The sequence below is a fragment of the Eupeodes corollae genome, chromosome 3, assembly GCF_945859685.1.
Source record: "Eupeodes corollae chromosome 3, idEupCoro1.1, whole genome shotgun sequence".
Classification (NCBI taxonomy): Eukaryota; Metazoa; Arthropoda; class Insecta; order Diptera; family Syrphidae; genus Eupeodes; species Eupeodes corollae.
The window spans coordinates 63,793,221-63,806,172 of record NC_079149.1 but is presented as its reverse complement, the minus strand read 5'-3'; the positions used below and the strand labels follow the sequence as shown (position 1 = coordinate 63,806,172).

At 31.3% G+C, this 12,952-nt stretch overlaps 1 protein-coding gene across 1 annotated transcript in view; it reads right to left on the bottom strand.

The window, feature by feature from the left end:
• Positions 1 to 146: 146 nt before the first annotated feature.
• LOC129948997 (uncharacterized) overlaps positions 147 to 12,952 on the bottom strand; it is a 36,780-nt gene continuing 23,974 nt past the window's right edge. Inside the window, exons 2-3 of the mRNA XM_056060178.1 lie at positions 2,156 to 4,005; positions 147 to 421 (exon numbers count right to left, since the gene is read on the bottom strand). Coding sequence (XP_055916153.1) covers positions 267 to 421; positions 2,156 to 4,004 — 2,004 coding nt within the window. The 5' untranslated portion in view covers position 4,005 and the 3' untranslated portion in view covers positions 147 to 266. The remainder of the gene's footprint in view (positions 422 to 2,155; positions 4,006 to 12,952) is intronic.

Below are 12,952 nucleotides of genomic sequence, written 5' to 3'. Positions count from 1 at the left end.
TTAAAGCATTAGTCAGAAACGAATTTATTTATTAACAAATATATTTTTATCTTTCAATTCAATAAAAAAAATGTTAATAGCATAGAAATACATACAATTTATCCTATATTCTTCTTCATTGGCAGTCATTTAAAATAAAATAAAAATTAAATTAGCAGGTAACTTTATTATGTTCTTAAAGAAATTAAATTGGCCAATTTAAAATTGTCTTAAAGTCACTTAATTAGGCACACCATATCATATTATATTGGTTGCTTAGTCTTTGTTTAGGCTTGCGGAACTGGTACTCGTTTTAGATCTCTCTCCTTTTCCCATTTGCTCACGTAGTTTAGTGGGTAGCAAAGGAATGCCGAAAGGGTTATTAAACCTCCAGCAAAATAAAACGAAATATCATAACCACCGGTCAAATCGACAAGAAGACCTGGAAAAAAAAGTAAATACATTTAAATAAATAATAAAATTTTTAGGAAATAATGAAAAATGGTACTTTTAGATGTGTTTGGATTTTTATTATTGTTCTTAAATGTTATACATTAAATTATTTACTGGTAGTCTTAATGCAAAATTAAATAGAATTTATTTAACTTATAGTTATTCCTCCATTGCGTTTTTGCTAGTTATTAACTACGGACAATTCATGTAAATAATAATAAAAATAATTGTTTCTTTAGACGGGTGAAGCAAATATTTACCTCAAAGTATAAGAAGATTATTTTCTTTTATCTTATTTGTCTTTATTAAAAAAGGTTATTTAAAACAATTGCTTTACAAAATTTTGGTTAATGGAAGTTCCGTCTTCTGGGAAGAATAAAACTGAACTTCTCCAAATAATCTGCCTAATCATGACAAACTTCGGTCCAAAGAAACTTAGAACGAAATGTTTCATCTAGTTTCAATTGCATTGAAAATGTAACGGGTGTTTTTGTTGGAGGCAAACAACTTTTAACTTGAAATACTACACTGAAAAATTGTATATAAAATCTATGAACGGCGTTCTTAGAGCCAAAATGGCTTATTTTTCCAGAAAATGTATGAAAAAGCGATCATAAATTTCATGTATGGGTGTTGTTTTTATATATCTTAATTCCTAAAAAAATTGTATGGAAGATTGATCATAGATTTCATGTATTTATAGATACGAGCATAAACGGTTCCTGCTTTAACAATTGCACTTTCTTATGAATAATAAATATTTTTCATGAAAGAAGCACATAGTTTTAAGGAATGCAGTCATAAAATCTAGGAATATAAGTTTGGGTTTTATGTAAGGGTTTTACAAATTGTGTGAAAAATTCTTGCGTTTTATGAAAATTAAAGACTGATTCATATTTTTCATAAATGTTATGTTAGGAATGTATTCATACAATTTATGGAGAGAATGTTGGGTTTTATGCATAGATTCATAATTTTCATGAATGCTATACATAGTTCTTAGGAATGCATTCATAAAATCTAGGGACAGAATTTACGGTTTTATGTATAGATTCCCATTTTTCATGTATGCTGTACATAGATTTTAGGAATGCATTTATAAAATCTAGGGACACAATTTTGGGTTTATGTATAGATTCATATTTTTCATGTATGCTGTACATAGATTATAGGAATGCATTCATAAATCTAGGGTGAGAATTTTTGGTTTTATGTATAGATCCATGTGTGCTGTACATAGTTCTTAGGAATGCATTCACAAAATCTAGGGACATATTCATAAGTTCTATGTATAGCAATTTCATAAAAATCACATTACATGAACTTAATTCATTTAACTTAAGTATACAAACATTGGATTTACTAATATCAAATACCTGCATTTTATGAATGAATCATAAATCACAAGAACCGTTCATACTCGTATGAATGAATTCATACAATTATGACAAAGAAAACTCCCGTATTTGGAGTGGTGTGTACAAGTATTCAACATACACCGCGATATTGCCGATAAACGGTCTCAAGCCTTACAAAAATTTATCGAAAATTGGACCTCAAGATTAGACAATGTCTGAGCCAGTCTTGGAACTCATATGCCAGAAATCATAATGTTCTGTTTCTAAAAAAGACACCCTTTGCATTGTACATTTAGGTTTTTTTTCATTTCAGCTAATTAAATGAAATTTTACTTATGTTATGTGTATATATGTATGTATCTTACCTGCGATTGGAGCACCCATGGCTGCAGCAAGACCTTGAAACAGCATTAAAAATCCAAAAGCGTTAGTTAGTTTTTCCAGGCCCATAAGCTCCACAGCAATCAACGAGCGCAACGCCGAAAAGCACGCAACACAAATACCAAACAATGCTGCAAATATGAACTGAGTCGTATCGTTAATTAAATGTCCGCTGAATATGGTTGCTAAGCCTCCCGCAGTAATGGCGATGTTATTCAAATACAATGGCGAAATTCCATCAAACGAACTCAGCAGTCCACAGCCAATTCTTGCAAAAGTATTTGATATTCCAATGGCAGAAACAATGAACAAAGCCGTTTTATTATCCATTCCAGCCACTTTAGCACGGCGGGCGACAAAAATAAATGGCACAAAGAAGCCCATCATCGTTAGAAACCCACTTATGGCTAGCAGCATAAAGGACGGTGATTTAAGTAAGCTAGTGTCAAGCATAGTGGACAGGGTCCTTCGCACAGCTTCCGGACATAATTGACAGCCTTTTTGTCTTTCTTCTAGTATATCCTTTTTGGTTGGCAACCTGGTTACGGACATATGGTAGCCTAAGGATGATTGTGATGTGTATTGAGGAATTCGTACGAGTGATCCTGAAAAGAAAATATCATCTCGGTACATTGGACGAGTATTGTGATGTGTTTCTTGGTTTGGAGTATTTGCTTTTTTCTGCATGTCTATTGGTCTGCGACCAGAAACAGTATGGCGTCTGGCCTGCATCGATACAGGCTTAATTTCGGCCTCTAATAGATTTTGACCTTCAGTTTCTTCTTCGTTCTCTCCGACCGTTGTTAGTTCTTTATTAAGGTTGTATATTGGGTGCGATTCCCCATTAGGGGTGGTTGGCTGTGACTTCCGAAGATTCTTAAGTTCAGTTCCCTTGCTTGCAGTGCCCGATAAACGACGTTCAAAATTCGCACCTCGGAATATTTCCGAAGCTGTGGGATAGTGATGTTTAGGCGTGGCTCCCATGTAAGTATTGTGTGCACTGTTCGGTACTGAGTATGCTAAACGGCCTTCTGGCAGTGGTTTTTGTGTTATAGTTAAGAGTCTAGGTTTCTCTGAAAAGCTCCCATTTTCATGATTTTTGTCCTCATTTTCTTCGGATATTGCGAGTTGTATAGGTTGAATTGGTCTGAAAGCCGCACCATATAAAGCACACGAGAGAACGATAAGAGCTTGAATAGCCATTGTATTTCGCCAATTGTACTCCTTCACAAGATAATCCGTGAGTGGGTTAAAAATAAATGTTCCCACCCCCGAACCACACATTGCAATACCAGTCGCCAAAGCTCGCCATTTTTCGAAATAATATCCAATTGTTATCACTGAAGGTATATAAACCATGCAAAATCCGAGTCCTCCAAGAAAACCATACGATATGAACAAGAACTCGACACTTGTAGCATAGTACGACAATCCAAATGATAATGCTGCAAAAACAGCTCCCACCATGGTCACAGGTCGGAATCCATATCGGTTTGCTAAGGCACTTACAAATGGTCCTGCCATCAAATAGAAACCGCTTAACAATGAGCTTACAAGTTGTACATATCCTTCGGATACTTTGAATTCATTCATCAGTGACACTTGAATCATGCCAGAACTCAATACAATCCCATCCACAACAGTATTGCAGAGGAATGATGCTACCATCACTACCCAAGCCCATCCTCCATCAGGTGGCACAATAACTTCAGCTGATGAGTCCTCAATTTCTTCCTCTTCCAAAATTTCTTCCTTCGGTGTACGATCCAGTGCTGATTTTCCATTATTTCTAGATTTGTCCAAACACTCTATACTATTACGTTGGGAGGGCATTCTGCAAGTTAAAAAAAAAAACAAAAATAATAATAAATAAAAAGTATTACAAGTCTTTTTTAGAAGAAGACTTTCTTGAAAGAAGAATAATAACTAGACTAACAATAAGATGATAGTATTTAAATGTAGGTATTATATGATTTTCTAAACAAATCATGTTAAGATTGGGATTAATACTTTGAATTTTGAGATAAGCCGTCTTATTATCGCTTAAGCTAAAAAATAAGTGACGTGTCCTTATCAGTAGTTTTGTACTTTCTGATTTATTGATAAGTAACAAACATATTTAAATGCTATTTATTAGGTAATAAAGTGTTAGCAGCTACCGAATCTTAATTTATTATGACTTATCATTTAAAAGTCACACTTCATATTTTAACTACCGATATAGCTGTCGAAAAGTTTTAATCTTCGATTGTGTATAAATTTATCCAACTTATAATGCAAGTGTACATTTTTGGTAAGCAACAAGATTGGAAATCTTAATCATACGTAATAGAAAAGCACGTTATTTGTGTATGCCTATACAAAATTGTAATTCCAACATTTTGGAATTGAATAAATATCTGTTTGGCCTCGATCTTGAAAAAAGTTACACTTATTATCTCAATTTCAATTGATCTCACAATAAAATAGAAATTGTAAACACCGTCACCGTTTGATAGGAAATTTTGTTTTCGAACGTTTGAAAAGATGTTATGAGCAATGAACCTAATGGAAATTGTTTACTTAAATTAATTTGCATTTAATTTAAAACTGCGTGAAAAAATCATTTTAATTTTGTTTGCATTTCATCGGGCAACAAAATTGATTTGTTTTTCATTTGAATCAGATTTAGAATTCTTACTTCTAGTGCAGATTTTAATTAAATCATTTCAGATCAGTACAGGTAGGTAGAACATTTATGCATTCTAACGTCCCAACTACATAAGGCTACATGTTTATAGATTTTTTTAAAATTTAGAATAAGATTTTATTTGATACAATAATTTATAAGAATTTACATAAGGTTTACATGATTGATAATATAATTGCAATTTAACAAAATAGTTACTCAAGTTACCTATAATTATTATAATTAAAATGCTTCTCTTAAAATTTGGTTTCGATATCTTAATGCGGGTTTTACAAATTTGAAAAGAGCCGACCAATCATTTCCATTCAAAAGATAAATAACTTCTTCCGTTGTGAGAATAGCTTTTCCTAGGTATAGTTTTCGTATTTCTTTAAGTACTGGACATATTCCCACACAATGCATTATATCTTCACGAGTATTCAGATTACACATACTTCATTGGATTGGGAGATTTGGGCGGTTAAAAAAAATGGTAGATATTCTACTAACACTCTCGGTATTTCCGAAATAACTTATCTTGCTGAGATCGTGCTCGATCTTGGGATAATATACTCTGTATATTGAATATACTCTGTATATTGAAGATTGTGCTTCTTCGATAAATGATTTGTGCATACTTTCATCCAGAACCCGAAGAATATTGTATTACTCTGATTACATTTGATGAAAGTTAAACGCTTCTAGATTGAGCGGACATCCGGTCTTCTCAGCCAATTCCTTCCACTTTTCAAAACATGACGATTTTTTTTCCAAGGCACAGGTTTTAGGAAGACGAGATACATTGATGTTAAGCACTTTAAGGATGTAGTCGAAATGTAGTTTCAGTGTTGTGATGTATATTGATGGAAGTCCAGTTTCAATATGCAACATATAAGTGGGCGTTGACATGGGCAGGTGTAGTACTCCTTTGAGAAAAATCTAAGCAGTTGTTCGACAGTCTCATATTGAAGGTATCCCCAAACCTGGGCTGCATACAACATAATTGATCAAGCAGTAGTCTCAAATATCTGGTATTTTGCACGTAGACCAATATTTTTATCTTTCATGCAGCTGAACCAAGAGTTGATACTTTGATAGCATTTTTTGATTTTTTTAGTTTTTCTCCTAAATGAAACTTCATACTATTTTGTGGCGTCATTATTAAGCCAGGGTATTTGTAGTTGTCTACTATTTGTTACAGAAACCCCATCAAGTTTCCAATTAAAATTACCACTCCGAAATCCCTTACTACTACCAAACACCATTATCTGAGATTTTGCACGATTTACGGTTAGGTTCCATCTTTTGCAGTACTCTTCCAATTTGGTAATCATCATCTGAAGTTTTATGGGAGCATACATAAAGACTTTGATTAGGCTGCCACGTATATCAATCCCTCCGTTTAAATAACAAACTTATCATCAAGGAAGAGGAAGAACAGTAGTGTGCTCAAGATACATCCTTGTCTCAATCCTATAGAAGTCAAAAAACTTTCCGACATCGAGGTCCCGTCTCAAACTTTTGCTGAGCAATTTGTATACATTTTTTAAGTGTTTTCCACATTTTAAATGGTAGACCCAATACCGATAGTTTATAAAACTTTAAATCTCTATCAACACTGTCAAACGCGGATTTTAAGATTCTGGCTGAGCTCCTTCGCCTGGTTTAATGGATTCACATTAACCTTACGAGTTGGTGCACAATGATGTTTTTTTCAGTGAATTTCTGCATAAGGTGTTCAATTTGCGACTCAAGCTTTTCACAACGCTCTTCTGCAAAAGCAACTTTCTTTTCAAGTGCCACTTGTTTTTTATTTGATACCGCCATTTTGCGAGAAAGTTCGTCCAAGTCTGTCTTTGTTGCCAAATGCAGCAGGTGTTTTCCTAGCTTTTCATCAAGAAGTCGACCAAGATCGATAATGGACATATTGGTTACGGACATTTCAGTGCTTTGAATTGTCTTTGTTTCTGGAGATGCTTCTGGAGATATTTCACCAATAGAGCGTTTGTTCATGAATCTAACTAGTTCTGGTTGAAATGTCTTTTGACTTAAATTCTAGAGACTTACTTCAAAAATAGTGTCTTAAGAGAGGAATACTACTTGTTTTATGCCAAAATTTAGAGAATTGTTACACTGGTTTTGATTAAATTTGATAAAAATACAGGAGCTAACTTTTAATATGTCTTAATCATGTTTATATAAACGAGAAATAAATGGATGTTTATTTTACTATAAAAATGAAAATATGCCATGACCATTTAATATCAACCAAATGGAAAGCTACGTTAGTAGCACCATATCCTTTTTATGAAATTTTCCATGACCATCGATTACCTTACGAATTTTAACTTGAAGATCGTGAAGCATTGACATCGTGTCCAAAAAGAAAAGAGTATGAAAATACTCACAATCTGTATTCATAAACCATTATGCATGCAACTTGTTAAGTTTCGTTTCAAATTTTCTAGTCGCACGACGCGTTATTGAGTTTGACAGCTCAAAGAAGAAAGTTTAAAAAATTTAAATGGAAAACTCAAAGAGTGGAACTTGATTGTGTAATTCAATCAAAATCTCCGAATTTTTGTTTATATTTCAAGCCCGACTCATTTCATTCATGTGGATTTTCATGGGTAAATTCAGATTTCTGTCAAAAATTGATTTTTTTCTTAACGCATGGAACACGATTGGAATTGTTTTTTTGTTTATCATTGTATTAGTGTTACTTCGGTAGCTAAACATATTTTTATAATTGTATTAGGATGAGTGCAAAAATGAAAATCTGCTGAAAAATTCTGGTATGCAGATTTGATCTTAAATCAAAAAAAAAGGGTGGGATGCGACCCACACTGATTATTAATCGGGTCTGTCGATTTGTCTTGGTGCTTTCTCAAATTTGTCGTTCGGATTCGGCTTAAATGAATGAAATTTATTTTAAGTCAATATCTTTTATTGTTCACGAGATATCAAGAACCGAACATCAATTTGTACCAATTTTATGTACTATTTTTTGTAGATTTTAATTTTTTATGAAAAAAAATGAGTTTTGGATTTTTATAAAAGATTGGAAAAAATTAGTTTGAAGTCACTATTTTTAATTTTTGGAAAGATATTTGAGTCGAAAATCTATTTTTAGCAACTTTTATTAATTTTGTTTAGGTTTTTTTTATTTGTAAAAAACCGTCAATTCGATTTTTCTCAAAATTTCACTGAATATTGAAAAAAATATTTCTCATACGATAAAATTAGTTTAAAGCCAATACCTCAAAGTTTTGAAAATAGATTTAAGTTGAAAATCAATTTTTACCTGTTTGTTTGTTAATTTTAGGTTTTTAATTTTTGGCAAAAAAATTGTCAATTCGATTTTTCTCAAAATGTTACTTAATGTTGATAACAATATTTAAAAAAGATGAAATTAGTTTAAAGCCAATGTCTCAAAGTATTAAAAAATGATTTGAGTCGAAAATCAATTTTTCTTCACTTTTATTACATTTTTGAGTCGAAAATCAATTTTTACAAACTTTGAGGAATGTTTTTTTAGGTTTTTATATTTTATAAGAAAAAAACTGTCAATTCGATTTTACTCAAAATTTTACCAGATGGTAAAAACGTTATTTTTCGTTGCACAAAATTGTTTTAGAGATAAAATTATTTTTATTTGTAAAATTTTCGAGGTGACCAAATTTTGTTCAGTTTTTTTTATTTATAATAAAACTGTTTGTTGGATTTCTGCTCAAAAATATATTTGTTTGGTATGACGATATATAATACAAAATTTAATTTAAGTCTTAAAAACAAAAACATATATTTTTTTGAAATAAAAATAGTAAAGATTTTCTAAAAGCCAGGAATCAAATTTATGTGTTCTGATATGAATGTTTAGGCGCCAGTTATAGCTATCATTAAAATCGATCCTGAAAAATGTTTGAATCGATACTTGACGGTGTTTCACTTTGATTAGAAATAAAAATTATATACTGATCGATCGAAAATCATACAAAGTATTTTTTTGAGAAAAAAAGTGTAATTATGCATTTATTTTTCTCGAAAACAGCTGATACTTTTATGTTCAAAAGTGAATTGTGATTTGTGTTCTACTTTCACACAATTCCAAAGACAAACAGTCAGTTAACATTTTGCGGTGGTTTTCAATCAGGAAATTATTTTCAATGACAGACATTTTCAATGATAGCTATGAACGACCTACTAAAAAATTGCAATGTTTTTTTTCAACGATGAAAATCAATGGTAGCTATAACTGGCGCCTTGAAACAAAAATTTTCACAAGAAAAATAATATTTTTAACTAAAACTCAATTAGCTTATCAATTGCTTTTTAAAAACTAGAAACAAATTAATAAAATGTGTTCTACATTGTTTTTTTTTTTTTGAGAAAATAACAAAAACATGTTTTTCTCTAATTTGACTTAATTGTGTTGTTTACGTAAGTCCTCTAACACTTTTTCTGCTTCTTAAATAATATGATAAGAATATTTACTATTCGTATTTTTGTATATTTAAATTGAAAGTAGTACATTCATTTATTGTTTTAGAACTGAACACAATACTTCTTAGGCTTGTTGTATATTCTATTTAAGTTCATGTAGAACTTGATGAAGCAAACGTTGCATAGTATTTAAATGCATTAAAACAATAACTCTTAAGGCCCAACTATAATAGGCATAAGCAAACATAAGCTTATGTCAAAAACCCAACGAAAATTCACTATAGTTTGTGAAATTAATGCGGATAGCCATAATGCAATTTTGCTCACGTGTCTACATGTCAGATTTTGCTTACATATGCGGCGAGCGACTGGGATCGCTCTTGCTTAAGTTAACGAAACTGAGAAAAGTTGAACGAAACGGAGCTAGACTCCATTATGCTCACTCGTATTGAGATTCTTTGTATTCGCACGTTTACTTATGCGCTCATATGCTAGCTTATGCTTATTATAATTAGGCCTTTAGCCTTTTAGTTCACAAATATCTACTAGATTTTTATTTAAAATTAACGATATCGTATATTTATCAATTAAAGACATAGATTTTTGAACTCACTTATCACACACTAAAGGAGTAAACTCTTATTGAAATTTGTCTCAGGATAACCTTTTTTTAAATACTCTAATTTTTTCCATAAAACTCTGCATTTTGAAATACATTCATTTCATTCAGTTCATTTAAAGCTTTTTCCTGTGGATAGCTTTATTTTAGTTTAATATTAGAAGAACCAGGATGGACAGTAAATTATCTGAAGATAAGAAAGAGGCAGAACATGAATGTTCAAATTGTAAAGCGATCGCCAATTGGTTGTGTAGTATTGACGTGATAAGCTTTGTGCAGCTAGATAGATAAGGACATGTTTATGATGAAGAAATGTTATTGGTAGGTAGAAGGTACTTACTACAATCCAATCGCATTCCTTCGTTCCTACAAGTTTTCAGCGAAAACATGGAGTTAGTACGTTCAGTATATTTTTTTACGTTAAAGTTAGAAAAAATAAAAAGCATACTAACAGATACAAGAAATTGCTATTCATGTGTTGTTAACAGTCAGACTCTTGTGCGTTTTGGATTTTAGTTATGAAGAGACACGTAAGCAATAGTTGTAGAGGTTGTACGTAACGCCTAATAGAAAATACATATACTCTTTCTGGCCCGTTTCTTAAACTTGTACTAACCATTTATTCTTTTATTTAGATGAAGGTAAGTAAAATATGTGTGAAATAACCTTATTCGTAAAGAATAATATTTTAAAATCATATATGCAAGGATACCAAGGCCACTACCCGGTGGTGCTACACAGCCATTGTTGGTATTTACAATATAATAAGTTATAAAAAACATAAATATGTACTAAATGCATTAATTTGGATAAAAGATAGGAACATAATTAAAATGTTGTCAAAATAATTTACATTTAATACAATTAAAAAATTAAAAAAAATATTTTAAGATTCAAAATTTTACCTGAAAATAAAATCTTTTTTCAAAAATTTAAATGCCATTTTATAAATAAAAAACCCAGGATTTTTAATTATTATTTTTTGAAAATCGTCAAAGTCGTTTTTTTAAATTAATTTTGTATATATAAAATTTTTCAATTTGGTTCTAAAAATATTTTTGGTATGCAGTTGTTTAGTGATTGTAAATATACGCTTTACATTTGAATTTCGTAAAAAAATGTTGACCCATTTTTGAGATATAGAATTTTGAAAAAATGCAATATTTTTTTAAACATCCAAACAATAAAATTTGACTTTTGATAATTAAATATTGTTAAGGCAATATAAGAGCTTATTCAAAAAAATTATTGAAATCAGTTCATAAGTTGCTGAGAAAATTAAAAAAAAAAAAACAAAATAACGGTTCTATGAGCGGTACCTTTCCTGAGCAATATAAAAATATGATTTTCTTATTAAAATTTAAAAAAAATAAAATTTTAGAGAAAATTAAAAAAAAATCTATTTGTTTGTTTTTTGACCAAAAAAATTGTATGGAAATGAGAAAAATAAATAATAAATAAATAAAAAAAAAACAATTTCTCAAACTTTGTGCTTCAGCACTTTGTATTCCTCTTGTTTGTATTTTTAATAAGTCCCTATCCGAAGGAATCTTTCTCAATACATGGAAAACTTCATATCTAGTTCCAATTCATAAACCTGGATCTAAGAATATGATAGAAAATTATAGAGGTATCTCTAAGCTCTACGCAATACCTAAATTGTTTGAAAGTATTGTAAAAAACAAAATTGAATTCTTAACCAAGGAATCTATATCTGAATTCCAACACGGTTTTATATCTGGGCGATCCACTACAACCAATATGGTGCTATTTTCAAGATATATTATAAATTCCATAGAAGATAAGTATCAGGTAGATGTGATTTATACAGATTTTAGCAAAGCTTTTGATTCTGTAAATCATAACATTCTGGTGCAAAACTGGAAATCTTTGGTTTCCATTCTAAGGTTTTAAGTTGAATTTCATCTTATCTAACGGGCAGGTCGCAAAAAGTTATCATTGATAGCTCTCTTTCAAAATCTATTTCATGCACTTCTGGCGTCCCTCAGGGTAGTCACTTGGGTCCTCTGCTCTTTAATATATTTATTAATGACATTGCGTCAACTGTAAAATTCTCTAAGTGTCTTTTATATGCTGACGACTTGAAATTATTTTTGAAGATCAAATGTGCCACCTCTTACAATCTGATATTAACCTTATTGCGAACTGGTGTACTGCTAACAGTTAGGTTAGGTTAGGTTAGGTTAGCGTGGCTGCGGATTTAGAATCCACACACTTAGGCCAAGGGAAAGGCCCATTGTGATACCACATGAATCTAGAGAATTACTTCTAACTAGTAGAACCATTTTGAGGTTTTTATAAAGCGAAGAAGATATTTAATATCCTTTTAAGCTAGTTCGCTGGGATTATCAAAAGAGTAGTCCCCCAGATGAAGTTTGCGTTTGATTGAAAGAGCAGGGCAGGTGCATAAGAGATGAGACAGAAGTCATTTGAGGCTACGCCAAGTCGTATTGCGTGTCTGCCTATAAGACAGTGTCCTGTAAGGACACCTATTAGGGAGCTAATATGAAGTCTGCTTTAGTTTAAATCTAAACATAAAAAAATGTAATGTGATCACATTCTTCAAATCTAAAACATTTATTCATTTTAATTATTTAATAGAGGCTAATACACTTTATCGAGTGGTTAAAATCAAAGACCTTGGCATAATTCTAAGTTCAAATTTTTCGTTTAAAAATCATATTGACTATATTGTCAGCAGAGCTAATTCACTTGTTGGCTTTATTAAGCGAAATTGCGTTGATTTTAGTGACCCTTTTGCTTTATTGTCGCTTTATACATCTCTTGTTAGGTCTGTATTAGAATTATGCAGATGTTATATGGAACCCAACTTTTAGCACTTATTCTGATCGAATTGAAAAACTCCAAAGGCGTTTTACAAAATTTATATTTTATAAAATGAATTGGAATTTTTCACCAGATTACAGAGCAAGATGTATTTTGTTGGGTATTAAGTCTCTTGAATCAAGACAAAAAATTCATGATGCAATGCTTGTGAGGGACGAGTTATGCTACCATGTAAGATGCCTC